At 34.4% G+C, this 25,383-nt stretch overlaps 1 protein-coding gene across 1 annotated transcript in view; it reads right to left on the reverse strand.

The window, feature by feature from the left end:
• Positions 1 to 2,925: 2,925 nt before the first annotated feature.
• Positions 2,926 to 25,383, reverse strand: part of CHM (choroideremia (Rab escort protein 1)) — a 68,180-nt gene continuing 45,722 nt past the window's right edge. Inside the window, exons 9-15 of the mRNA XM_014954940.1 lie at positions 25,103 to 25,180; positions 19,276 to 19,380; positions 18,324 to 18,387; positions 17,304 to 17,400; positions 12,763 to 12,855; positions 9,174 to 9,340; positions 2,926 to 3,582 (exon numbers count right to left, since the gene is read on the reverse strand). Coding sequence (XP_014810426.1) covers positions 3,376 to 3,582; positions 9,174 to 9,340; positions 12,763 to 12,855; positions 17,304 to 17,400; positions 18,324 to 18,387; positions 19,276 to 19,380; positions 25,103 to 25,180 — 811 coding nt within the window. The 3' untranslated portion in view covers positions 2,926 to 3,375. The remainder of the gene's footprint in view (positions 3,583 to 9,173; positions 9,341 to 12,762; positions 12,856 to 17,303; positions 17,401 to 18,323; positions 18,388 to 19,275; positions 19,381 to 25,102; positions 25,181 to 25,383) is intronic.

The following is a 25,383-nucleotide window of genomic DNA, read 5'->3' on the forward strand; positions in this document are numbered from 1 at the left end:
TAGGAGAAAAGACCCCGTAGTCTGCAAGGATCTAAGTTCTAATGATTACCTGTCAAATGGCCCTAAGCATCATCATCACCAGAAAAAGCAGACGTAGCAGCTTCATGGCTGAAAATACTTGCAAAGGAACAGTAACTAATTGCAGTCATACAGATAAGGCAATACAACAGCAGAAGGGAAAATGACATAAAATTGACTGTTTGAATATTAAGGGTTAATCCAATTAACCAAGTTAAAAAGAAAGTACTCATTAAAAAAGGAATTCAAACATATCAAAGCACTCCTTAGAAAAAAAAAGGTGTGAATATTGTATGAGCTCCAAGGTGCTTGAAGGATAATACAGCTACTTGTTTAAAAATTCAATTAACCTTATCTTTCTTTAACTTGATTTATTAATAATCCTACAGATAAATTGCCAGTTTTTAAAAAGTCATGTTATCTTTTGAATACATCCTGTATGACAAGCCTTAAAAACTACTTCAAATAAGCCTAACCCTCGCTTTGAACACTTAAATCATTTAAAGCAAGAACAAAATGCAGTTCAGCGCATGATTTCTGTAAAATACAAAGATCAACAGTCTTATCTACAGCTTTTGCAAGTGAGCTATTGGGTACCCAAGTACCATAGGAAAAACATTTTATGTTTCCATTCACCATACAAATGAGACATGAGAACAGTTTTTAGGTAATCAATGTAGTGTAAAGTCATAGCTTACAACTTGTAGATTATTCTATCTTATCTAAAATCAAATTTGCAGTATTTCCAAACTTTGCTTCCCATGGACACGAACCAAATCAATTTCCAAACTTTGCTTCCCATGGACACGAAGCACAAAGATGTTACTTTATATAAACTTGCTAACTCATATAAACATACTGTCATACATGTAAGCTTCAATCTTATTACAGATGTCAACATGATGAAAGTAGACAACAATAACCAGGAAATCTCAGCTAACAAATGTACTGCTTCTCTTGCATAATTGAAAGAAAACACAGAAAAATGCACTTGCAAGCAAACCTTTAATTTTCATCAAACGATTTCCTTGTAAACATGGAAGATGAAAAACTCAACTATGATACCTATTACTAGAAGACAAACAGGGACTAGGTCCTCCACTTAGTTCTTTTACAAATTAGTAGATGTTAAATACAATTACCATGTACTCATGCTTTCCAATACACATAAAATTTACAGCTAAATGAAGAGGCAGTTGCTTATTACTATATATAAATAACTGCTCAATCATCACAAGCATCCAAAGATAACTGTTGTTTAACATTGAAAACATTTCAGCGACATATTCTTCTGAGGACTTTGGGATTATGCACACAATGGTACCTATCCAATAAACAAAGAATGTAAACACCAAAAAAACAGGTTTCGAAATGCAAATTGGACAATATATTATAATACAAGAGAAAGTGAAGCTAACCGTATCAATTATGCTGTAAAAAAATAAATAAATTAACCTTTATGGCATGAAGCCATTTTAAAGGCAGGCACATGCACGGAGAAACTGTACAAAAGCCTGAATGTGTCAAGTTCAGGCAGTGCTGAATATTCATTATATAATGGCAATTTTTTTTTATGTACACCATTTAAGCACTGCTAGAACTATATCTAAGTTCATGTAGAAGTTTAAACCCTGATTCATCAAAATTCACTGATCTCTATATTTAGATATACTACTGATCTATTTGGTGCATATTTTAAGTAAATACTAAATATTTCTCATCATCTGAATATCTTAATTTCAAGCACTGTTCAGAAGTGCAAGTTTATCACAGTCATTTACAAGAGCCTTCTCATTTTTTAATTTTTCATACAAATCAGGCTTATAAATACTTCAATAAATTTCACTGTATAAATGCTTTATGATTTATCATTACAAAATGCATAATTTACAGCTATCACACTAATTTTAAGCCTATTAACTGGGATCAATACAAACCTTTGGAATTATCAATTGAACCTTCTCCCCACTTCAAAAAACCTTAACTAATGATGTTTGTCACTCACATATGAGTTGTGATTAATGGGGTGAAATTTGGTTGGTGGCCGGTCACCAGTGGTGTCCCTCAGGGCTCAGTTTTGGGGCCAGTCTTGTTTAATATCTTTATTGATGATCTGGATGAGGAGATTGAGTGCACCCTCAGTAAGTTTGCAGATAACACCAAACTAGGTGAGAATCTTGATCTGCTTGAGGGTAGGAAGGCTCTACAGAGGGACCTGGACAGATTGGATCAATGGGCTAAGGCCAATGGCATAAGGTTCAAGAAGGCCAAGTGCCAGGTCCTGCATTTCGGTCACAACAACCCCAGGCAACGCTACAGGCTTGGGGAAGAGTGGCTGGAAAGCTGCCCAGCAGAAAGGGACCTGGGGACGTTGGTCAGCCGGCTTAACATGAGCCAGCAGTGTGCCCAGGTGGCCAAGAAGGCCAATGGCATCCTGGCCTGTATCAGGAATAGCGTGGCCAGCAGGAGTAGGGAAGTCATCATGCCCCTGTACTGGGCACTGGTGAGGCCTCACCTCAAGTAGTGTGTTCAGTTCTGGGCCCCTCAGTACAGGGAGGACACTGAAGTGCTGGAGTGTGTCCAGAGGAGAGCCACCAAGCTGGTGAGGGGTCTAGAGAACAAGTCCTATGAAGGGAGGCTGAGGGAACTTCTCCAAGTCTGGAGGAGGCTGAGGGGAGACCTCATTGCCCTCTACAACTACCTGAAAGGAGGTTGCAGAGACGCGGGGGTTGGTCTCTTCTCCCAAATCACAGGTGACAGGACAAGAGGAAACGGCCTTAAGTTGTGCCAGGGGAGGTTCAGATTGGCTATTAGGAAAAAATTTTACACTGAAAGGGTTATTAAGCATTGGAATGGGCAGCCCAGGGAAGCGGTTCAGGAACCATCCCTGGAGGTATTCAAAAGACGGGTTGACATAGTGGTTAGCGACATGGTTTAATGATATTTTTTTTAATCAGTTAGGCTGATGGTTGGACTACATGATCTTAAAGGTCCCTACCAACCTCGACAATTCTATGATTTTTTCTTTTGATTAGCTTCCACTTGTTACCTGTTTAAAAGATGGAGGATTCCTTCCAAGCTGTAAAAGAAAATCAAACCCTCTCAACAAATCATGAATCATATTTAAGCATTTTTAAATCAATGCTTTTTTCCTGTATCTTTTGTTCAGCTACAAACACCCTTGCATCTCATGGGCCTATGTCAATGAAACTATTTGACAAAGAAAGATTATTCAAGCTAAAGAAAGCAATGCAATTGCAATATGGCTATGAGTTTTTTTAACTTCTTTTTCTTACCCTTCCTGCCTTACATTTTAGTTTGGGCCAACTTCCTCTTCTGCTAAGAGAACAGTGTTATTCATTTTTCATTATCTTCTTTCTTAACAGCAGTAGTCCCTCCGCTACTGCTTTCCTCACTTGAGGATTCAGGTTTTGTCTCTGGTGAATTACTGAATCCAGTCTCTTCTGGCGCAATCTCATCTTCATCATAGATAATATCTTCTGGATTTGGTGGTGGTGGGCAAAATTCCTCTGTAGGAAACATTTCTTGGAAAATAGTCTCAGCCTATTCAGAAAAAAAACATAAAATAAACTTTACTTTGAAATTAAATACCTTGGAGCAGTATCTTACAGAAATTTAACATTAACCTCTGTTCTTTCAAATAAATAGTGATTTAATAATGTGACAGTGTGTAAGCACATGGGAAATTCACACCTTCTTGCAGTCCTCAAAAAAGAAAAAGCACTCTATCCTTTTACATTGTTCTACTAGGAAAGTCAGAGCATAGGGCTTTTTAAAAAATGCTGGTTATTCTACATTGTACTAAGAACAGAGCTGATTTATTGTAAGCAAAATAATCTTTCCCACTATAAAAATACCCTTAGCTGCAGTTATATGCAAATCATGGGAAAGATCTTGCCTCTTTTCAGGGAGAAGAATCCATTTCACATCACAATCAAAGCCAGGAAATTGTTAATGTGTACGATCAACATCATATCTATACAGGATCCCTTCTTAAATTTAAAAGCTACAAAAAGATTTCCAGTTCTCTTTTTCTGAACAGCTCACAGATAGTTCAACTGAGAACTATGCACATCCAATGGAATATTAGTATGAAAAATACATGGATATTTGCATATGATACATTTATTATTAAAATTTTTTTCTACCATTTCAATGTATTGCATGAGCATATGTATGTATGTGCATACAGCTATGTGCACAAATTGTGTCTTTCTGAAAAGCACTGTATAAGCAACTTTTATTTACATAAAAAGACCGTTAACTCTTAAAATACAGCTCAAGGATTTAATTTACAATACCACTTACTCTTCATGCCATCGAGGTTTAGAAAATAAGTACACACAAAAAGTCAAGTTTTGTACTTTCAAATGAAAGATGTTAAAAAGAAACATGTTCTTGACAACATCAGAGTAGTTGTTATATATACAGAATGCAACTACGAAATCTGGGAGAAAAAGAAGCAAAATCATAAGATCTTAGAATTCTTGAGAACCATATATTTTATAAAAATGGAGGCCATAAATCCTTTAAAAAACACATGAATGCAAGGAGCTTTGTTAATTAGTCTTAAATAGTTCTACATGTTCTTGTGCAAATAACCTATCTATGAGCTTATCTTGAAAAAAAAAGTTGAGACACTCAGCAATTTATTTACTGAATCAACATGCACTTCACATTTCCATAAAGGTTTGCTTTTCCAAGTCCTTAAGCTTCTAAGGCAAATGGAGACAACTGCTGCAGATCACAGTTCCGGTGAGCTCCAGGTTTCTAAAAAGGCACAGGAATATTGCCTCTCGATTTTGTCTATTTAGTAAACTATGCCCTAAAGACGACCTGTGATGAGAACTCCCACACAGGCAAGAATGCATTTAATCTTTATATTCATACTGCTACCAGACACTGCACTGAAAAAGCTGACAGTAGGGTCAGTTAATGCCAACTGCAAAGGCTGATTACATGATGTGGATTCCTGGACAAGAGGGAATTGTTTTCAGATTAATAAATCATTGAGCATGTACCAAACAGCTTTCTGTGATAAACTTCACTGCCCACCAGCAGTGGATTTGTATCACCAGCACGTGGATGCAGGACTCCATTATTAACTGCTTAAATGACCCTGTCTACTCTTAGTTCAATTTAATTTTTCATTCTGCTTCCTAAATTTCACTCTTCCGTACCCATTTAAACCTGTTTTAAACTACTTATATTAGTATATAAATACACATATGTATAAAAAAATCTGTTCTCTACTTCAAAAACATGGTTTTATAACTTAAAAAAACTCAGGAGGGCAAGGATGTACAAACATTGTACAAAAAGTTTACAAAACAAAGTTTTTGAAGGTAACAGACTTTTTATTTCAAGTCTGCACTTGTCCTTGAAACTCCAGCAATATATTTCAACTATTATTATATTTAAAAGACTATTGAAGTGTTGTATTTTGCACTAAATATATGATGAACTAGATCAAACACTTCCTATGCAGTTCTCAACAATTATTCAGTCTCCAATTAGTTAGTGACTATCTACTCCAAAAATGGTCAAATAATTATGCGGTTGAACATGGAAAGAAAGTCTCAGTATGTTATGTAGGACATCATGACATTGATTATAATTGAACAATTTAATGGTATAGAGTGCTTTCAGGTCTACCAATTTTTTAAGTTAACCTTATCCAGCTGAAGTCATGCAGAATAACCAGTAATAATTTAAGAGCTCCTTTATTATAACACTTTGATACTTACTGTAACTAATTCAGTTAGTAAATACTTCCTTCAATATTTAGTAGTTAAGTGTACCAGCTTTCAAGTGTGTACATTTGAATTAAGCATTAAGACATAAGCAAGTAAAGCACTTGCATAGATACTTTAATTTAATAACTGTTATTCTGCTTGAAGTTGAATAAAATCATGTTTTGTTACTGTTTTACTGCATCCCAACTACCCACCTTGATGGCATGTAGGCAAGCTGCATGGGCTTTCATAGCAACTTTTATGAAGAACACTACCAAACTAAAAGTAGTTTGAAATATGACACACTTGAATAACTCTGAAATCCTTCCAGATAGAGAAAAAAAGGTAAAAAAGTTAAAGGGCAAATATTGGCCTGACAATTTTAGTGCTTCCTCTTATGCATATGAAGATTCCTCAGAAATCTGAAATACTTCAGGGAACATGCTACTTTAGAAGACAAAAATTCACATCAGGTTGTAGCAGTGAAAAAATACAAAACCGGAAGCCAGATGCTTTACTGGATCCATACATACAGAATTTGAAGGAATCATAAATGGCTCTTTACATTTTACTTAGCCTATCCTTAGGGCAAGTAAATGCAGACATCAAAATTAATTCAGTAATATATTAGGAATATAAATAAACTAGAAAATAAAACAAAAATAAGTTGTATACTGAGCTATAGATGGATAACTGTCTGTAAAATCTGTGGTGTCGCCTTCTAAATAATGTATCATCAATACAATCAAACAGCATGACATATAGTAATACTAATGGTAATGAAAACATAGATCATGGGAAGTATCATTAAAACATTAAACACTGATTAGAGAAATTAGATTCAATTCTCCAAGCTATCTCCAAGACTTATACACAATGTGGTTTTATGCTTATTTTTTAAAGCACTCAGATTCATGAGTAAATATTTCATGTTTGGAGATTTGCATCCCATTGCTAGAAGATAAAAGTGACTTGGGGGCAGAAGGCACACCAACTTACATGTATTTGCCTTCTCCTCTTTGTCTAGAAGACACCTGCTGCATGAGGATGGGAAGGGTGTATTCTATCTGCGAGTTCTTCATCTTAAGGCTATTCTTCACTTTGTTCTCATATAAGTTCCTCACTTTTTTCCCTATTAATAGCTTTTAATTATAAACTTGTTTACACTAAAATATTCTTCACTCTAACTAGTGACCATTTGTTTCAAAATTTAAAATAGGTTCAAGAAAATTTATCTTCTATCTACTTTTTCTGAAAGGCAGTGTTTTGGGCTCTTGATTGCTTCTCCTCTACTTGCTTAACATCTATCTCACTAATGGTCAACAGATTTAACACACAGGCTAACTACAGCACCTAGAATATTTAAGCACAGCTTGACATCACTAGTCATAGAATCATAGAATGGTTAGAGTTGGAAAGGACCTTGAAGATCATCGAGTTCCAACCCCCCTGCCACGGGCAGGGACACCTCCCCCTAGAGCAGGTTGCTCAAAGCCCCAACCAGCCTGGCCTTGAACACCTCCATGGATGGGGCATCCCCAACTTCCCTGTTCCACTGCCTCACCACCCTCACAGTAAAGAATTTCTTTCTGGTATCTAATCTAAATCTCCCCTCTTTCAATTTAACATTGTTACCCCTTGTCCTGTCACTACACTTCCTGACAGCCTGCTGTCCTGCAGGCTTCCTTCAGATATTGGTAGGATATAGTCATCGGTTTGAAAAAGAGCTCCTAAGGTCAAAGCTGACTGCTAGAAAAGGTGGCTATCAGAATTAGAAATAGTCTGGCTTTTAAGTGTATTTAAAGAGCTTTTAACTTGCCCTGTTTTAAATAACTGTTAAAAAAATCTCATCTACAAAAGAGCTCATTTACTATTTAAAACTGCTACCATAATAATTGTCTTGCATTATTTTTTGTCTTTATAATTCTTTATCCTTTTGGGAGGCAAATTATTGCCTTGTAAAGCAAAATGAAGGGTACTATTAGCCCTTAATTATACTGTTCTGACCCTACAGTTCAGGGTATGTCAGCCTTTCCACTTTAAAATCTTCTTTTTAAGAGGTTTATGACTTAGCCATAAAAATATCCTGCAACTGCTTAGAAAACGGCCTGCACATTCTCTGAACACAGCTGCTAAAAAACAGCTTTAAAAATGCCTACTGCCAGATAATCCTACAAAGACATAAAAGTGTTCTCATGTGAAGCCCTGAAAGCACCCTGACACCACAGCAACTGCTGTGGTAGATTTGCCTAGGAACTTACACCTTCCTTAGGCAAGGTGGATCTCTGAATGGAAGAGCCAAGAAGCATTCCTGTAGCTGTCTTTCGTTGAACAAGTAAAGATCTTGTTGCCTTCCATTCACTCATAGTGGGGGAGGCATAATGAGAGCCTCATATGAAGTTCTTTGTACATTTCCATACCTACGCTTGAAAATCTGATGTCCCTGCTTATTCTGCCTATTGCCACGCAGAAGGTGGCTATTTCACAACCTCTCCATCTGGTTTTGTTTATGGAGCTTTCTCTCTTCACCTCCAATTTCAAAGCACTAGTAGTTTGTCTTAAATTGAGTACTAGCATGGCATGCCTACTACTGGGCAAAATGCAAGGAGCTCTCAGTTCAAGATTCTAGTTAGCAGGAAGTAGATATATAGACACTCAAATACTGAGAACTAAAAATCAGAACTGAGTGTGATTTTGTGCCAAATACTATCTCAAGGTCACAAACAGAATGACATTCCCCTCAATTCCTTCAGAGACACAATTACTCCGTAAGTTTTTAGTACAGTGATACTAAGGCAAAGAGATGGTAAACTGAGACAGATAGCTTAATGTACCAGATCAGTAATGTACTGGGCTTTTTTCCCCCACCAGGTTTTAGGTTTGTGACTGTCCTGCAGGTATTAAACTACTTTGATGATCCTTTCAACTTGAGCTGTAGTTAGGCTTTTCTGACCTTTGATTTGTACTGCTTCTCTACTACTGTACCTCCTCTTTAACCTTACAGGTGAAATTCTACATATTTTGGGGAGTTACCGTCTATATTTCTGAATTATTTGACAGTTCTTCCTTTCCGCAGTATAAGAGTGAGTAACCATTCCACCAAAATCATCTTCAGGTACCCTTCTAAGTTCCCCTTACCTATTCAGATGAACTATATGAATTCCTAATGTTACTGTATTGACTGACCTATTCTCAAGTTTCCTCAGTCCTCTATCCCACTGACATTTACTTTGCTCATTAAGTAAGATTTTTTTCTGTCTGGCTGTGAAGCTTTACATCTGCATTAGTACTAACTATATAGCACAAAGCAGAATAATCCAGAACAAAAGTAGACTGTATTGGACTTCCTCAGGTTTTTAAAATTCAAGTTCTACAACTGAAAAAACTGATCTGCCCAACCTGTTTGACAGCACAGTCATTTCCCAGAGCAGGGTCTGGTCCAGAACAGACATAAACATTTGGGGGTAAGCCAACATATGAATTTCTGTCAATTCCTGAAGAATCTCTCATGTTGAAGTAGACTGCCCAGAGGACTCTAGGTTTTTCCAGTTCTTCATTTTCAGTCTCTGAAAAGACAAAAAAAAGTGTTTCCAGTAATGAATGTTCACACGTAATAAGGGAAATTTTTAACCTAGCATAATAAAAGTCAACTTATTGACATGGAATTACTGTAATAAAGTGTTTTTTTTTTCTTTAAAAAGCCAATTCATTTAACTTTTTCTTTTCTGAGGTACTCTTTCATTGTACTTTTCCTTTACAATCATATGTATGGAAACCCTAATTATTCTGTACACATTATGCCATGTAAGAACCACTTATCACCTAAAAGCATACAACCAAGAAACTTGGTCTAAATTTAAGGCCTTGATACTTCATGTTATCTAGTCTACTCTAGATAATCAACTCCATGAGCATATGACAGTCTGAACAAGACCTTCACAGGCTGTGCCAGCTTGAAGTTATTGTATTCCACATGCAAAGATATTTTTGATGTAGACTTTTTTTTCCACTCATTTAATAGCTTATTTCTGTATGGGAACTCTTCTCATAATGGACCTTTGCGTGCTTTAAGGTTGAGTGTCTTCAAGCCAATCTAAGGAGACTAACTCATGCTCATGGATTAAATAAAAAAAAAAAATTCAAGAAAAAGTCACACAGAATAACCCACCCACCCCCCAAATTAACTGCCAATAAAGAATTATCAAAACTCTCTACTTGAGATGTGTGATAAGCAGTATGTAGAATCTCTAAATTGTGAAAATACTGCTAAATGAAAATAAAATATTAATTTATATTTACCTATGCTTACTGAGGACTTGAACTGTGCTACAATTCTCATTACAAATACAAAATGATCATAAACTATGTCTTGCTTGTTCATCATCTATACTTTCTTGCAGTTACTTTACACATTCATATCACCTCCTCCTGGCACAGGGAGAAAACCTCTGGGAATATGAAGGTCACTTTTTAACAGTGCAGAATGCAATGGAGGAATACACAACATAGATTCTTAGCTTAATAGATACTATTTGTTTGGCATATTTGCTATCCCCTTTCTGGTATTTTACCTCCTCTATAATAAATGAAGCTTGTAAAAGACCTTGTGAGATTTACTTCCTTCCAAGGAAGAAACTTCTAGATAACAATGGCATTCAAAACAGTATTTTAAAGCAGTTGAACTAGAAAAAAAAAAAAAAAAGAGATAAATCTACACTATTCCATCAGTATCTTTTTATAACTGTCAAATACTTTAAAAAAAAATAGGTGCTAACCATACTGAACAGTTTGAAATATAAATTAAATTCATCAGCCTGTGAAAGTCTGAGCCTTAATACAGCTCAAGATGCTCTTTAATATATTTAAAAGTTCACATTGCTCATAAAAGTTACTTCTTCCTCATTTAGGCAGGAAAATGAATGGAGTCCTCTTCTCCAGGTGACTTTGCCTCTTTGACCTGCCATGGCCCAGTGCTCACTTTATCTGGTGATTCATTTTCAATAACTCCAACAGTATTTGTTCTGACATTTTAATTAAAATACGACCACTACCTCATCCTGATGATAAAAAGGCCTATGTGTCAGTGAAAACTAGCTTTTCAGTGCCTCAGTGCACCTGAGGACCCCTATGATCACAGAGTTTCTACAGAAGAATTTCAGTCAGGTTCTAAACAATCTATCATTTCAAAACTGTATCACTTTAAACATTAAGATTAATACTAACTCCCCCCCGCCCCGAAATGATTAGAAGACACTAAACTGCAAGCTAATCTTTTCTTCATCAATTGAGCCTTTGAAACACATGGCACTGTCTTGAATATTTAAGATATATGTTTAATATTAAAAATTAGAAATTAGCAGGCTTAAAATTAACAAATATCAACACGAGAAGTGTTTGCAGCTCTCCAATTTAATCAAGTTTTCTATTTACAAACCTTAGTTGTATTGTATATGTTTGTTTTGTAAAGGTTCTTATACTACAAACCTAGTAAAAAATTTACATCTTTGGGATATCAAAATAATTGCCTTCCCTGTAAGCAAAAAAAATAATAATATGCATATTATTTAATATTTCACTTCCTATTAAGAACACTTTGTTGTCTAATAAAAACAGTAAGTTATTTGCTTTTTTCATTAAAAAGAAGAGGAAAAAAAAATGTAAAAATTGAAAAGAGCACAGAAAAACAAACTAGTGAAAAGCTGAACTCAGTCCTTCATGAAACACTGCTCTTGGTTACCCTGAGAGGAAAAGGAAAGAGTGGCCACAGAAAAGCCTTTTTTTTTTTTTTGCCTTTTTTTTTTAAGCAGGAGAAAATTCACAAGGTTAAGAATGAAGCATAACAGCAAATATTATAAGCAAACCAATTATAAATATTATAAAATACATCCACATCTAACTTGCATATATATATATGAACATAAACACCTCCACTGACAGTTAAGAATTGTTTCCTGATAGAAGAACTACAATCTATTTAAGTAGGAGCATGCTATATTTAAATATGCTTTGCCAGGGTTAGAACACAGCAACATCTTCTATGTGCTAACTATTCTATGAGCATCTACCAAAAATATGACTAAAGATCTCAGGATTAAATTTCTAAGTTTCTGTGGAACTTCCTCAAAGTATCTCAGGGACAATTTCTTTCTAGGTAAAAACTTCTTTGTCAACAGCTACTTTCTTCTGGAACTGTGAAATTGTCCACCTTGAGGTCAAAGTTCATCAAAGTAGCGGTTAAGGTGTCCTTAATTTAGGGCAAAACAGTTTGTTATTGGAAATGACTGGAAATCTATCTTCCTGATAACACTGCAGTGTTAACAACTTTAGGCTTCCACTGCTTCAAGCAGAAACCAGAGAATTTAAAGAAAGAACAGCAAACAAGGAAGCGCTCGAAGAAGATAACAAAGGATGCACAACGCTGTTACAGTAAAAGAAAGCAAAAGAACACTAAGACTGTTATAGCACTGAGGTCATCTGTCACCTGGAGGAGAAGAGCAGATTATTAACTTTTGGGGTTTTGAGATCTTTTGTTAGAGATACCCAAGTGATAGAGTTCACTAAAAACAGGACAGAGTTTAAAAAAAAAATAAAATATTCACAAACACTTAATTTCCTTACTGCACCTTTGAAAGACATGCTGAGGAGCAAATATGTTTCCATGAAAAAGAATGCGTGAAAAATCAAAAAGGTCCTGGACACTTCTAGCCATGATCCTGTGCCATACTGAAACTAAACTACAGCTGAAGAAGACCTGGAACATTAGATCATGAAACAGAAAAAACCTGACATCTGTCTAATCAATCTCACTCTCAGAATAAATTCCTTTACTTTGAAATACTGATATCTAAGTAGCAGCTCACCATATGTTGACTCTGATAACAGATTCAGATGTTCAGTAACAGATACGTTTGTTACAAGGATAAATCACATTTTTGCAAAATATATACTTAATTTAATACTTCTTAATACTCCATTTAGTTATTTTTACCTTTTTCTGTATTTAGATTGAATAACTTCTGTACAACAGGCTCTAAATCTTCCCTAGCAGTTTTAGTTGATGGACAGGTTAAATGGACTAAATCTGTTAAAAGAGAATACAAACTAATTACAATCACTAGTACACAGATACATAAATATCATTTACAATTTTTTAAAGGGCACAGCAGGCTTTTATAAATCACTGTTCTTTATATTACTCACTTCCTTCAACCCAGAGAAATACTGTATTATGGAAATTCAGTGTATATACACCATATAGAAGTTTTCTTAATATATCTCAACTACCTCTCTCTTCCATATATGTTAGTATGACAAAAGTATAATTTAACACCAGCAGAGCGGACAAAGAGTATCATTCTATGAAAAGGTGTCTATTAATACCAGGAAAAGTAACAGCAAGAACCAGGATAACACATTGTATTTGCCATTTATGACCTCTAGAAACCCCAAGAACACTCTTATCAGCGCTGACAGTCCAGTAGTTCAAAAACTTACTAAACCCACAAATATCATCAAAGCTCTCCTTTAAGAGCTAAATTGGGACTGAAGAGGAATTTGGAAATTTGGCTACTGGCAGTTAAGCCTGGCTGTACAGCAGTAAGTGGGAAGTTGTCCTTCTCCACTGAAGTAAAAAGTTTGAGCAAGACTTCCGTCTTTTTTAGTGTACTAAACAGTAAACAGGAGATGAAGTGAATAGATGTGTTTTAAGTTACAGTTCAACTGGGCTGGCAGTTAACTATTTCTCTCTAGCCATAAGGAGAATAAAGAACAGTGAGAACACTGTCATGTTTCGACAAACTAGAGAGAATTTAAAGAGAAGCACTGCTGAATATCAGAGAACGTTCTGTGATGTAAATTATGACACATGCAATCCCTTGGTACAACGTAACAAAAAAGCTCTAGAACATTTCATCCATCCACCTTCTTATAGCATGAGAGAAACAACAGTTCTGTTTGCAAAAGGGTAAAATTAGGTCAGGTGGGCCAGACAGGATTTACCACACTTTGCAAAACTGATTTCAAGAGGTGCTCTGTACACATCAGAAACAAATCACAGAGCACAGCAAGCCCATATTGGAAAAAAGATGACATAAAGAGTTTTTGTACCACAAGAACACATTTGTGGAACTGCGTAATTAATCAGAATTTACCTTACAGCATGGGCAAATCAATGACACTAAATCCAATTCTGTATTTGTGAAAATTCCCAATTTTTTCTTGAATAATGTAGATTTGATATTTAAATATTTTTCATAAAATAAAGCTGCTAAACAGATTCCTCATGGAACACACTATTCCTTTATTTCTTCTGTTTTGCAAACTAGTGAAGTTGCTGACTCCTTAGAAGAGACAAATCAGTTGATGCAGCTCTTCACCTCTTTTCTGTTCCATTGGCCTCTATTCAGATACAGAGCCAACTACTCTGCTGCTTTATCCCACCTGATTTTACATCCATTCATCCAGATATATAAAAGCCTCATCTTAAAGCTTCTTATAAAATCACCACTCATTTGCTAGTGAACGGTTGTCTGGAAATTTATCAGCAGAGAAAAATCATGAAGAAGATTAACATTTCTTTGTACAAAGTTTGAGCTCATTCATTTTTTCTTCTTTACCGCACATTTTTGATCAATTTAATAGCAATGTGTAGCTACAGCATTATTTTAAATCCATATGACATGCTTTTTTCAGTCCGAAGTCTGGCTATATTTGTGTCATTATTTACAAGTACATCATACATATTTTAAATGATTTTCTGGCCTCAGTTATTCCAAAGTTTGAAACTGACTCCAGGAGGATCAGAAAATTAACCTTTCACGCTCTTCTTCTTTCAGATTGCACATATACAGAATATATTCAAACATTCATTTTTTATTTAACCAAACCCAAATCTTCTGTCTAAAAGCAATATGTACTAAAAAAGTAATTGAAAACAGGTGGTGATAATGAAAGTCTCCCTGTAACCTTATCTAAATGTTTACAACCCTTAACACTGTAATACAATCTCTTCTTTCCTCAAAAAAACCCAACTATAAATCACTAAAGTTCACATCATTTACTTTCTATAGAATCTTTTTTATTATCTTTAAGGTTATGGCTATAAGTCACAGTCATCAGTATATATTTTGATTATATTTGATTTACTCAGGTATAACTGCATTAGTTACAGTGGTTGCCAACATTTGTCTTCAAGTAATTCTTCTAGCAAGAAGAACGATGAGTTTAGTTCATGATTTCATCATTACGGTCTCAATTTTTAGGGCAAGTGAAGGAGTTTGGTTCCACTCAACTGGCAATACAGATTATGTGCCTGTCATTTATGCAGTGTGATCAAAGAGTAGATGTATTTGTATACTTATCTTAAATAATTGTTTGAAGGAGAAATCAGTCAGGTTAAAACCCATTTACAGATAATGATGTAAAAGTTTAAAAAAATTATGAAATATGTCCCATAAATAGAATTTAGCTATACCTAAAATACAGCTATATTATTTCAATGCATGCAGACAAATTTCATTACGGAATGTAGTACTTTGTCTTCTGAAAATAAAAGAATTTATAGAGAGATGTAAATAACAGAAACCTTAATTTTTCATCAAGTTTCATGAACTAATGATTTATATCTACTTGAACATCAATCCTTCTTTAGTTTTACTTTCCTGCTATATTTATTTTGTGAACCCTTAAATAAAGTAAATCAGCTATTAAAAGGATAAATATTAGCAATATGTTTTATAGCACTAGGTTGTTAATTACAAATTTTCCATTTTTTAAATTGTTTAAGTAGGAAATATAACTTTCAATTACATAAACATTTAGTTCACTCTTCTTTCACATGCAAAGACCTGAGTACAAGCTGAGGTAACAGTAAGATAAATTGGTTATTATTACAGTTACTTATTTTTTGTCTAAAAGCATCACGTCAGGTAACCTCTAGTTCTATTTGTCTTCCATAGAGCGTCCCAAACTGGTAATATTTTTAAAAGAATTTGGAAAGAAAAATACATACCCAGTAAGAACATTCTATTGCTCATCTGTTCACATAAAATACCAACAACAGTCATAAAGCTCTGCACACAGAAAACTGTTACTGGAAATACCAGGATGTCCTTTCCAGAAAAGTGATCTCAGATATTTCTAGAATTAAAGAATCTAATGCAGTGGACAACAAAGTTCTTAAAAGAACTTTTACAACTTTCCTTCAAATAGACCACAATGCACTCCTTTCCTCCAAATATCACAATGGGACATAAGCCCACCTCCCCCAAAACTTTCAGAAAATAGATAGCCCCCAAATACAGTGCACTTCAGGTACTTCAATGTGATAGTTCAGTTGAAGTACTCCTTTTCAAAAAGCAAGCTAATGACAAGCTAACAGTCAGATTTATGTGCTTCAGAATTTTTTTTAAACCTACTGAAGGAAAAATTTATTATTGTATTAACTGTACTCTATCAATTGTTCAGTATATGCTGATGAAGAAAAAAAAAGTAGAAATAGACAAGAACAGATACCTCAAAATATTCTGCTAGAAATAATCTTGAAATATAACTTGATGCTTGTATTGAAAATCTATCCTTATAAAAACAAAAATTTGTAGCATTTTTCACGGGGCCACAGAATAATCATATAGCATAAAGATTCTCTTAAGGTCTAAAGGTAGTCTGAAAGGAAAAAAACACACTATACATGCATCTATATTAACTAAGACCCCACAGCTTTTTGCTTACATTTTTTTAAGAAACGAATAATTCAGAAGAGAATACTTTGGGTGGGTTTTTGCACTTTACTTATAGCAGTAAGAGAAATATTCTTGCTAGAATATTTTACAAAGAAAACATTTTTAAATTTAAAAAAAAAATCTTAATATTTTGACTTGAGGACTACACAATCTTAGCTAATTACAGTGGAGAAAAACAGTCTACTAGAGCTCTCCACTAACCTTGTCTGCCATTCCACTAAACTTTCAGTTGTCTTAATCTCACAGAATAAAGAAAATGCAGAATTATAATACTCTTTTATTTTTTTAATGTAAAAAAATAATATTAGAGCAGCCAGAACAAAAACCTCATTGTGGTGCTATTTTGTAATTACAGTACAGCAACTAAATATTGTCCATGTACTAATAAAGCTGCAACTACGAAGCTTATTAGCCACATAAGATTTTAAAGGAACATTTGACCTGTTTGGAAATAAAGAACAATAGACTGTATTACCATGAAAATCACAGTAAGATTTTAAATAAATAATTATCATGTGTAAATTTACAAGAACTCGAATGCAGTAAGAATCTTGTGGTATAATTTCTTCATATGAAGCCGTATGAAACGACACATAACTGATACAGCATGAAGGCAACGGACTATTTCACTCCTCTGCTGGTAACAATACCCAGTACACACTATTTTCTCAGGTAATAACCTGGTCATTGTGCAGCAGAGCGCTGATATACACATATTTTAATTTTTGTTTCAGAGTTGATAGAGTCAATGGGAAAGATATAGTTAAGATTACATATACCCTGTACTTACAAGTGTCCTTCATGCATGTCATGGTTGAGGAACACAACTCAATTACACAAACTGCTGGTTTTCCTACATCCACTGGAGGCATCATCAAAATGGAAACCTATCAAGTCAAAAGAGCAACATACGTTAAAGCAGTAACACAGAGGATGAGGTAACCAACAAAATTCTGAGTAAAGGTGAAAAATATCTGCAGATGTTTATACAGTTTTGGTTTATCAGTAACAATTTGCGGAATCAATTCTGCAGTCAAGAATTTCTACCAAAGTCAGGAAGGCCACATTTGCTAGGAATGTCTGCAACAGCAGACCAGAAAGAAACCTCACACCACCATCCTTTCCAAAAGGATGAAAGTTTAGAAACTCTGCTGGCAAGAGACTGCAAAATGTTTTTTGAACACTGGGCAGAGCACTGTTTGGTGAGAAAGAGTGCAGTAATATTATGCAGGATGCCAGTAGCAAGACTTAGGAAGAACAGACTTCTCTGTCTCATATGTTCTTATTTTGTAGGTCCTGTTTAACCTGTAAGAATACAGGATGCAAACAGAAGAAACAACAGATGAATATCCTTTAAAATTGAGGTTTGCAAAGACTGACGAAACAGAAACATTAAAAGAAGGATCTGAAAGTGTGTAATAAGAACTTTGAATGGTAAAAGTGAGTGTTAAAAAAACCAAAAGAGCTTTGAACAAAGTTTGATGATATAAATAATTAACAATTAACAGAATATTAAGGAAAACAGTTTATTAAAAGCAAGCAAAATCAACTACCCTAAATACAGCAGATTAGAAACTGTTAGTTCATATAGTGCCAACCACCAAACAGGGAAACCCATGTCATTGACAAAAACCCCAAACATTCCTAATGGTTTTATACAGACTAATGAATTAAAGAATAATCGTACAGAGAGCTGTCTAAAAAGCTGGATTCAAGCAGAAAAAGAAAAGCATGAATTAATTCCTACCGAGAGCTAAATATTAATACATACAATTAATAAAGAGATAAGTGATACAAAATTGATATATACCTGCTGCTCTGAATCTGTGTTTAGTACAGATTGATCTGTAATGAGCACTGCTCTGGAGATCTGCCTACAATTAAATAAAACAGTTACGGCATTTCACAAAAATGTAAAAAATAGCAATTTGGATTCAGAATTTTGGCAATAGCAATCTAAACAGAATACTGTGGGAAGGCTATTTAAACATATAATCTTTATTAATATGACCGTTAGTTAGGTATTTTGCCTGTTGCTGAAGTAGGACCACATCTGGAACATGAATGTAGTACTTTCAATGACCAAACCAGATGATGAATAAATGAGCCGGTGCCGTTATACAAAACAGCTTGAATATCCTTCAGATTTTTAAAAAAAATCTTATTATCTTATTTTTTATTTGATGAAGATTAATAGTAGCATATTACAGGACTTTTTATGTTCCAAACAGCATAGGACACTTTGGATTAAGGGGAAATACACTAGGGTGAAGTTCGTGAAGTGTCAAATCCTCTCCATTGCCTACGATTATTTCCATACTGCACCTACTATTGCAGTTTTGCTGCTATCTCGTCTGCAGTATTTTGAAGACAAAGACAGTATATGCTATATTTTGGGCAAGAACAATGAAAACCAGAGAAAACAATGACTTTTAGTACTATTCTAATCCTGAACATATTTAAAGGGAGAGCAGTAGCAGGCACCTTCACCTTCCAAACACATTTTAACAAATGTGAAATGCACTTAGGGCTATTGGATTTCTTCATAAGGAGAAGGGGAATATAGTTTAGAGGAAAATTTAAGAAAACCTAAACACAGAAAGTACAGTATGTCCTCAAGTATACAGAGGAAGAGAAAAACTATGCACAGAACTAAGCTGTACTGCCAAGATAAAGTAGGAGACAATAATCTCTTAACTCACATGATACTTTATACACTATAATTTAAAGAGATTTGCTGTGCTTACTGTTTTACTACATACCTGTAACGCACATTTGTGCATACACTCTCTGAAAGGTAACTATCTTCCACAATAAAATAATTAGCACTTATTCTTTGTCCAAAATGATCCACAACAGCTTTGCAACTGTTAAAAAAATTCAAACCGAAATAAGAAATTTAGATATACGGTAACAAAGGACGTGTAAGTTTTCAAAACTGAGTTACACAGAACATCATTTATATCTTTCAAATAAGTTAGCTACCCACTTTTTTAATATGTGAACCTCTGAAACAACTCAACTGAAATTGATAACTAAATCCTAGACTTACACATTCTACTTGGTATATACATCTATTTTTTTTTAATCTATACAATGCTGTTATTGCTAATGATATTAGAACTTTAACAAATTGGTCACATTATACAGAAAATTAAATACAAGCTAATAACGCTGGCATTTGACTGGAGGCAAAAACAGCTTAGGTATCTCACCTCCTGACACATGGAATGGGCTGCCCAGGGAAGTGGTTGAGGCACCACTCCTGGAGGTATTTTAAAAAGAGGTTGACAAAGAGCTTAGAGACATAGTTCAGTAATGTGGGGGGTTCTTTTGTATGGTTTTCTTTCGTTTTTGTTTTATTTTATTTATTTTAATCAGAGTTAGGTTGATGGTTGGACTAGATGATCTTAAAGGCCCCTTCCAACCTAGATGACGCTATGATTCTATGAAAAGTAATACTGTGAATGGTTTTGTGGGTGTTACCTGATCACGGTGGGTTTTTTCCCCCCCAGTCACCTACCTTACCAAAGACAAATTTATTTTGCCAATCATATTTGACAAATTACATGGCAAATTAACTTCAGAGATGTAAGGAAAAATCCCTGAAAAATACGTGCATCAGACAAGGACTTTTCTGAGCTTCTATATTTGTGACTAAACATAGCATTTATCTCTTAATTACAAAAAGGAGTAACTAAGTCATATTGCTTTAAAAGCAACACAAATGTTTTGGTAGATACTGATTATCTTTGAATATATACAAATTCTAAAGCAAAGATGTATTTGCCTCAGGCAATAGTTTGAAAACTAAAAAAAAAAAAAAGCACCAAAAAACGCATCATCCCTGCCCCCAAAAAAACCCATCCCAAACAAACAAAACCAAACCAAACCCAAGACCCTCCAAAAAAGCCTTTCTGAATGCAAGCAGGTCAAAACAAAATTAGAATAACTAAAAATTGGGACACTGCTACAAGAATTTTCAGGAGTCAAGCGTAACACAACAAAATAACAATCTGATAAATGGTTCAGAAATGCAAACCACAGGAAAGAAGCAATTCAGAGTGCTTAAATGAAAACAGGATACAAATTTCAGATTTTAATGGGGAAAAGTCTCTATGAAAGAACAAACTTCAGATTCATGTATGACATATATGAAACCAAATAATATATATGAAAAAAAATTAAAAAGAGGGTGCATGCAGATACTAACTAAACCCAGCCTCTACTGCTGATTCCTACATGCCATAATCTGTGTTCAATTTAACTGTACACATTTTCCTCAAACTGAGATGCTACAAACATTTTTAGAAACTCCTACAGGTTTAAAGAGCACCTACCTTAATGAATGCTTTTCCGATCTAAAGTGCAAGGAAAATACATGCACTACAATTTCTTTCTTTATAGCTTGTTTGCATATACTAAGAATCTTTAACGCTTAATACTGACATTTAAAACAAGATTTTAAAGTTTCTACAATATCAGAACATTTATTGTATAAATAAATAAAGCAAATTAGTTTCATTTAACTTTTGCTTGGCGTATGAAAGTTACTGCATTTTTTTAAAATGAAATTCTTCTTAATCAGTATCTCAATGTTTCAGTTGATTTAATACACAGGACTGAAATCAGTAAATTGTCTCACACACATTTCCACACACATACGCACAGGGAAACATCAAAAAGAAACAAAAGGATGCCTAAGACAGAGATTCCCTACAGATTTAAATGTGTTTTATCATAGCACAACATTATTCCTGTATGAATTGATATCTGACATGCAAGTTATGCCTTATGAATACAGAGCATTTCTGTGACCAAGTTATTCATTAGCTTCTGTAATCAAAACTCTCTAGGAAACTAGAGATGAGAACGAAACCTAAAGAAGTAATAGCAATCAGCTGCCACTAGCTTTAGTAAATCAGCTGGTTTTGTAGCCTGAAAAGAGAATTAACAAAGGGTGCACACAATGCTTATTTACAAATCTAAGAGGCTTATGGCAATTAAGCATGTTTGTATAATGCTAACTTCTAATGTTGACTTCACAGGAAACTGGGTACTACATATATACCTATATTCTAATTGAACAGATAACTTGAAAACATTAAAAGATGCCTAATGGTACAAGCACTGTTTAAACATGTAGTATTCTTCATACAGTTTCGATGACATTCTATTCAACATGTGTTTCACTTGCAACTGTAAGGTTTTTCTTATTGTTAACCTAACTGATTTCATTCTCAAGCACTCATTTGAATACTGCAAATAAACAAGGAAGTCAAGCTGCTACAGTTCATTTCTAATTATAACCTTTCTTATTGTTTATGAAACAATTTCCCCTGCCACCCCCCTAAACGTTACAGAAGGGGAAAGGTTGATTAAATGTCATGTTGCATCACTCAAAGCCAGCAAAAGCAACTACACACTTTTTATTTTCCTGCTAAGTGTTGTTTCCTCTCCTTTGTTCAGGAATAGCTATCAGGTCATATGTTTGATAAGATTTTAAACAGAAAAAGAGATAGCACTTTTAATTTTAGTCTCCACTTTACTTCAAAGGATGATGCTGAGAAAATTTCTTTCAAGTACTGCTTCCAAATATGGAAAACACTTATGCACTGACATTATCAGGTCTCTGTCATCTGATATGTGTTGGGACAATGAATCATAGAGAACCCTCCATTGACCTTCTTTCAATGTGTCTAGATAAAAGGATGAAAATTAGAATCCATCTCCTTGCAGTGCCACGAGTTATAAATGTACTTTATAGGGCTCATTATCCAAACTAATGGACTAAGGGCGACATCCTTGAAATGGACTTACCAGCACTGACAAAGCCAGTATGCAATATTTCAAGAAAGATATGTAAATTACTATGTGTTTGCTATATCTTTTTATTACAGATGTATAAATTTCCATTTATCACATCTTTCCCATTTTTGAGACAGAATTATGTAATTGGAAACATATGTAAAGTGCGATTAACATAAAATGCCTACCATAATTATTTATGCAATCCATGTAACTAAAAATACTTCAAATTTTATCATATGTACCCCAAAAAGTGACCTACAATAACACAGAAAAAATAAGCAACAACAAAATAATTATGCATACATTCAATATGTTTTTTCATCAACCTAAGGAATATGATATGGTTTTTATTTTCTAACAGAGCATCAGAGTTCTATCAAGAACGCAGGATGGTCTGCATATGTATTAAAACAGCAGACCTAATATGATAAAATCCGTCAAAATTAGAAACTTTAAAGTGGATTACCAAAACCTTAAGATAGGTATGTCTAAAAGTTTCTATACTTCCACACTGTCTGCCCTCAATCTTACTTTCATAAACTATAAAAAAGGCTATAGTAAAATGATAAAGATAATTATATAGTTGGGAATGAAATCTACTGTTCTCTGTATATACAGTTATGGGTGGTAAAAAAGTGAAAAAGCAATTGAACTAGATATTAAATGGGTTCTTATTTTTCTTGTGCTGGAGAGAATGTTAGCCATGTCTAGAAAGGAGCTAGAATAAACTTTGATGATATTTAAGAACTTCAAATCAAACTCTATCCACAAAAAGTTTGAGAAGAAAATCAAGGCTGTAGCTATAAGCACAAATTTTCCTTACATGTACTAAAGCTATAAAAAATAGCTTTTTTCACTATAAAAAATAGTGAAAAAATAACTGCACTAAGATCTGCACAGAAGATGCTTACAAAATAGAAATGAATACTGCACACTCTGACTACATTTCTACTATTGTGAGTTTAACCTATTTGTAACCACGATAAGCTGCCCGTGAAGCTACAGAGACAGCTGTACTGACAACAAGATATGAATTTGTCTATTAATGGCCTGTTGACTCAAAAGCTCAGTAACTCATAAATACCCTCATTAATGATTTGATAGCCAATTTTTATTAGGCAAAACACTGAAGCCCAAAGTCAAGAGGAAATTGGAACTGGTGCAGGGAGGGAATACACAGTAGGAGAGAGATGAAGAAAGCAAAAGAAGGGAAAGGAAATAGTGATGATCTTAGCAATTAACTGGGTTGCTTGCTGAAGTAACACTCCAAGGAAAAGAATTAACAAGTAAAAGCACTACTGGATTCAGGTGAAAGAAAATAAAAGAAAAAATAATATAACTGAATAAAAACATATACCTGCATCAAAGAAACTCAGCTAAGTGACATTTTTGCTACAGTGAAGATGATGTTTGACACTTTAAAAAATCATTAAGGAAAAAAGGGAACGTTGTATCCCATCTTTCGTTACTGAAAATACCTTTTTAAAAAAATTATTTTGACCTAGGCTGCGTTATTTTCATCATCTCAAAGAAGTCTGACACTTGCCCTTCTCTTTTTTTTTTGGTTTACTTTTATTTTGGTGTAGAAATACTACTTGGTAAAATACCTGTTTTGAAACTATGGGAGACCTAAGAGGAGACAACAGAAGAAGGCAGGCAGCTCCAAGGAAAAGGCAGGTGACTAGCCTTGAGAAGCTGCACGTGTTGTGCTTCTTCATATTCAGCATCAGATAACAGCATTATTAAAAGAGCAGTGGTTTTGGAATACTGAAAATCTGTTAAAGTCACACATGATGAAATACTATTACATTTGCATCTTTCAAAGTCAAAAACTGCAATGAACTTCAGAACCTTAAGGAACTGACAGAAAGGTAAGATCAGTTGTATATAGAACTTCTGGGAAAACAGACACTACTTGACTATGTAATGACAAATCTGTGCTCAAGTACTGTGCTCAAAGAGTCAAATGTGCAGTGCAACTGGAAAGTAAACACATTACACCGACCATTTACTAATTTTCCTAATAAAAATGTTATTACATATTTTCTAGCTTAATTTTCAAAATTTTCTGCAGAAGATTTTGAACTTTTCAATTACAGAAACTGAGCTGAAAACAGACTCTTAAAAGAACCAAAATCTGCAGTCAGACTACTAACTGATAGAATATATATAACAGAAACCATGATAATTTAGAGGTGTGAAAGATACCACTATGGAAAAAACTACAGGTTGATTTTTCTTAGCTGAACTGTAAACCCGCCTACAGGCCTGATATCGTTGTAGAAGAATTTATCCTAGGATAAGAGGGCAGCATAGTTTATGACAACAATCTACCTAAAAACTCATTAAAGTCTTTTCTCTTGGAGTGACATGCATTATCAGCAAAGATTAATCTGATGAGTCTTTAGGTGAGCTCCATTTTTAAAAATGCAATAACAGAGGGCTTTGTTGTCATCTGATGAAAATCAATTAGAGTAGGTAAGGCCACAAGGAAAACTAACATCACTCATCACCAGCCCCCCGGCAGCTGAAATGATTTGTCTTCCAAGCTTGGGTGATCAGGAGCTGTAGTAATATCACAGGGAAATTAATTTAGTTTCTATATTCTAGACCACTTTCCTTGTTCTGGAGGACCTATACACAAATTACTTTTAATCAAGGTTGATGTGTTATTAATACCAAGGAGGATCTTTGAAGAATCATTTTTTTTAAATTGACTTCACACATTTTTCATCTGTATTTTGTATATAAACAGGAGGTTACTTATATTACCCTTACCGTCCAGATTCTTTGTCCACTACAAGGCACTGCACAGGATGGCGTAGACAATAGACACCACCAAATACAGCACACAACCTAGAAACATATTAGGAAAAAATAAAGGTTACTTTTATCACAACTAATTGTAATCATTATGAGTGTGTGTCATAAGCAAAGAAAAATACCTTGCATGTTGTAGTACATTTTTAATGGCATATCTTAATCTCTGAATCAGACAATCAAAACCCAATGAAAATAAAGCATGCCATATTGTTTTTGTAAAGGATATGTTGTTAACT

The sequence above is a fragment of the Calidris pugnax genome, unplaced genomic scaffold, assembly GCF_001431845.1.
Source record: "Calidris pugnax isolate Ruff unplaced genomic scaffold, ASM143184v1 scaffold38, whole genome shotgun sequence".
NCBI lineage: Eukaryota > Metazoa > Chordata > Aves > Charadriiformes > Scolopacidae > Calidris > Calidris pugnax.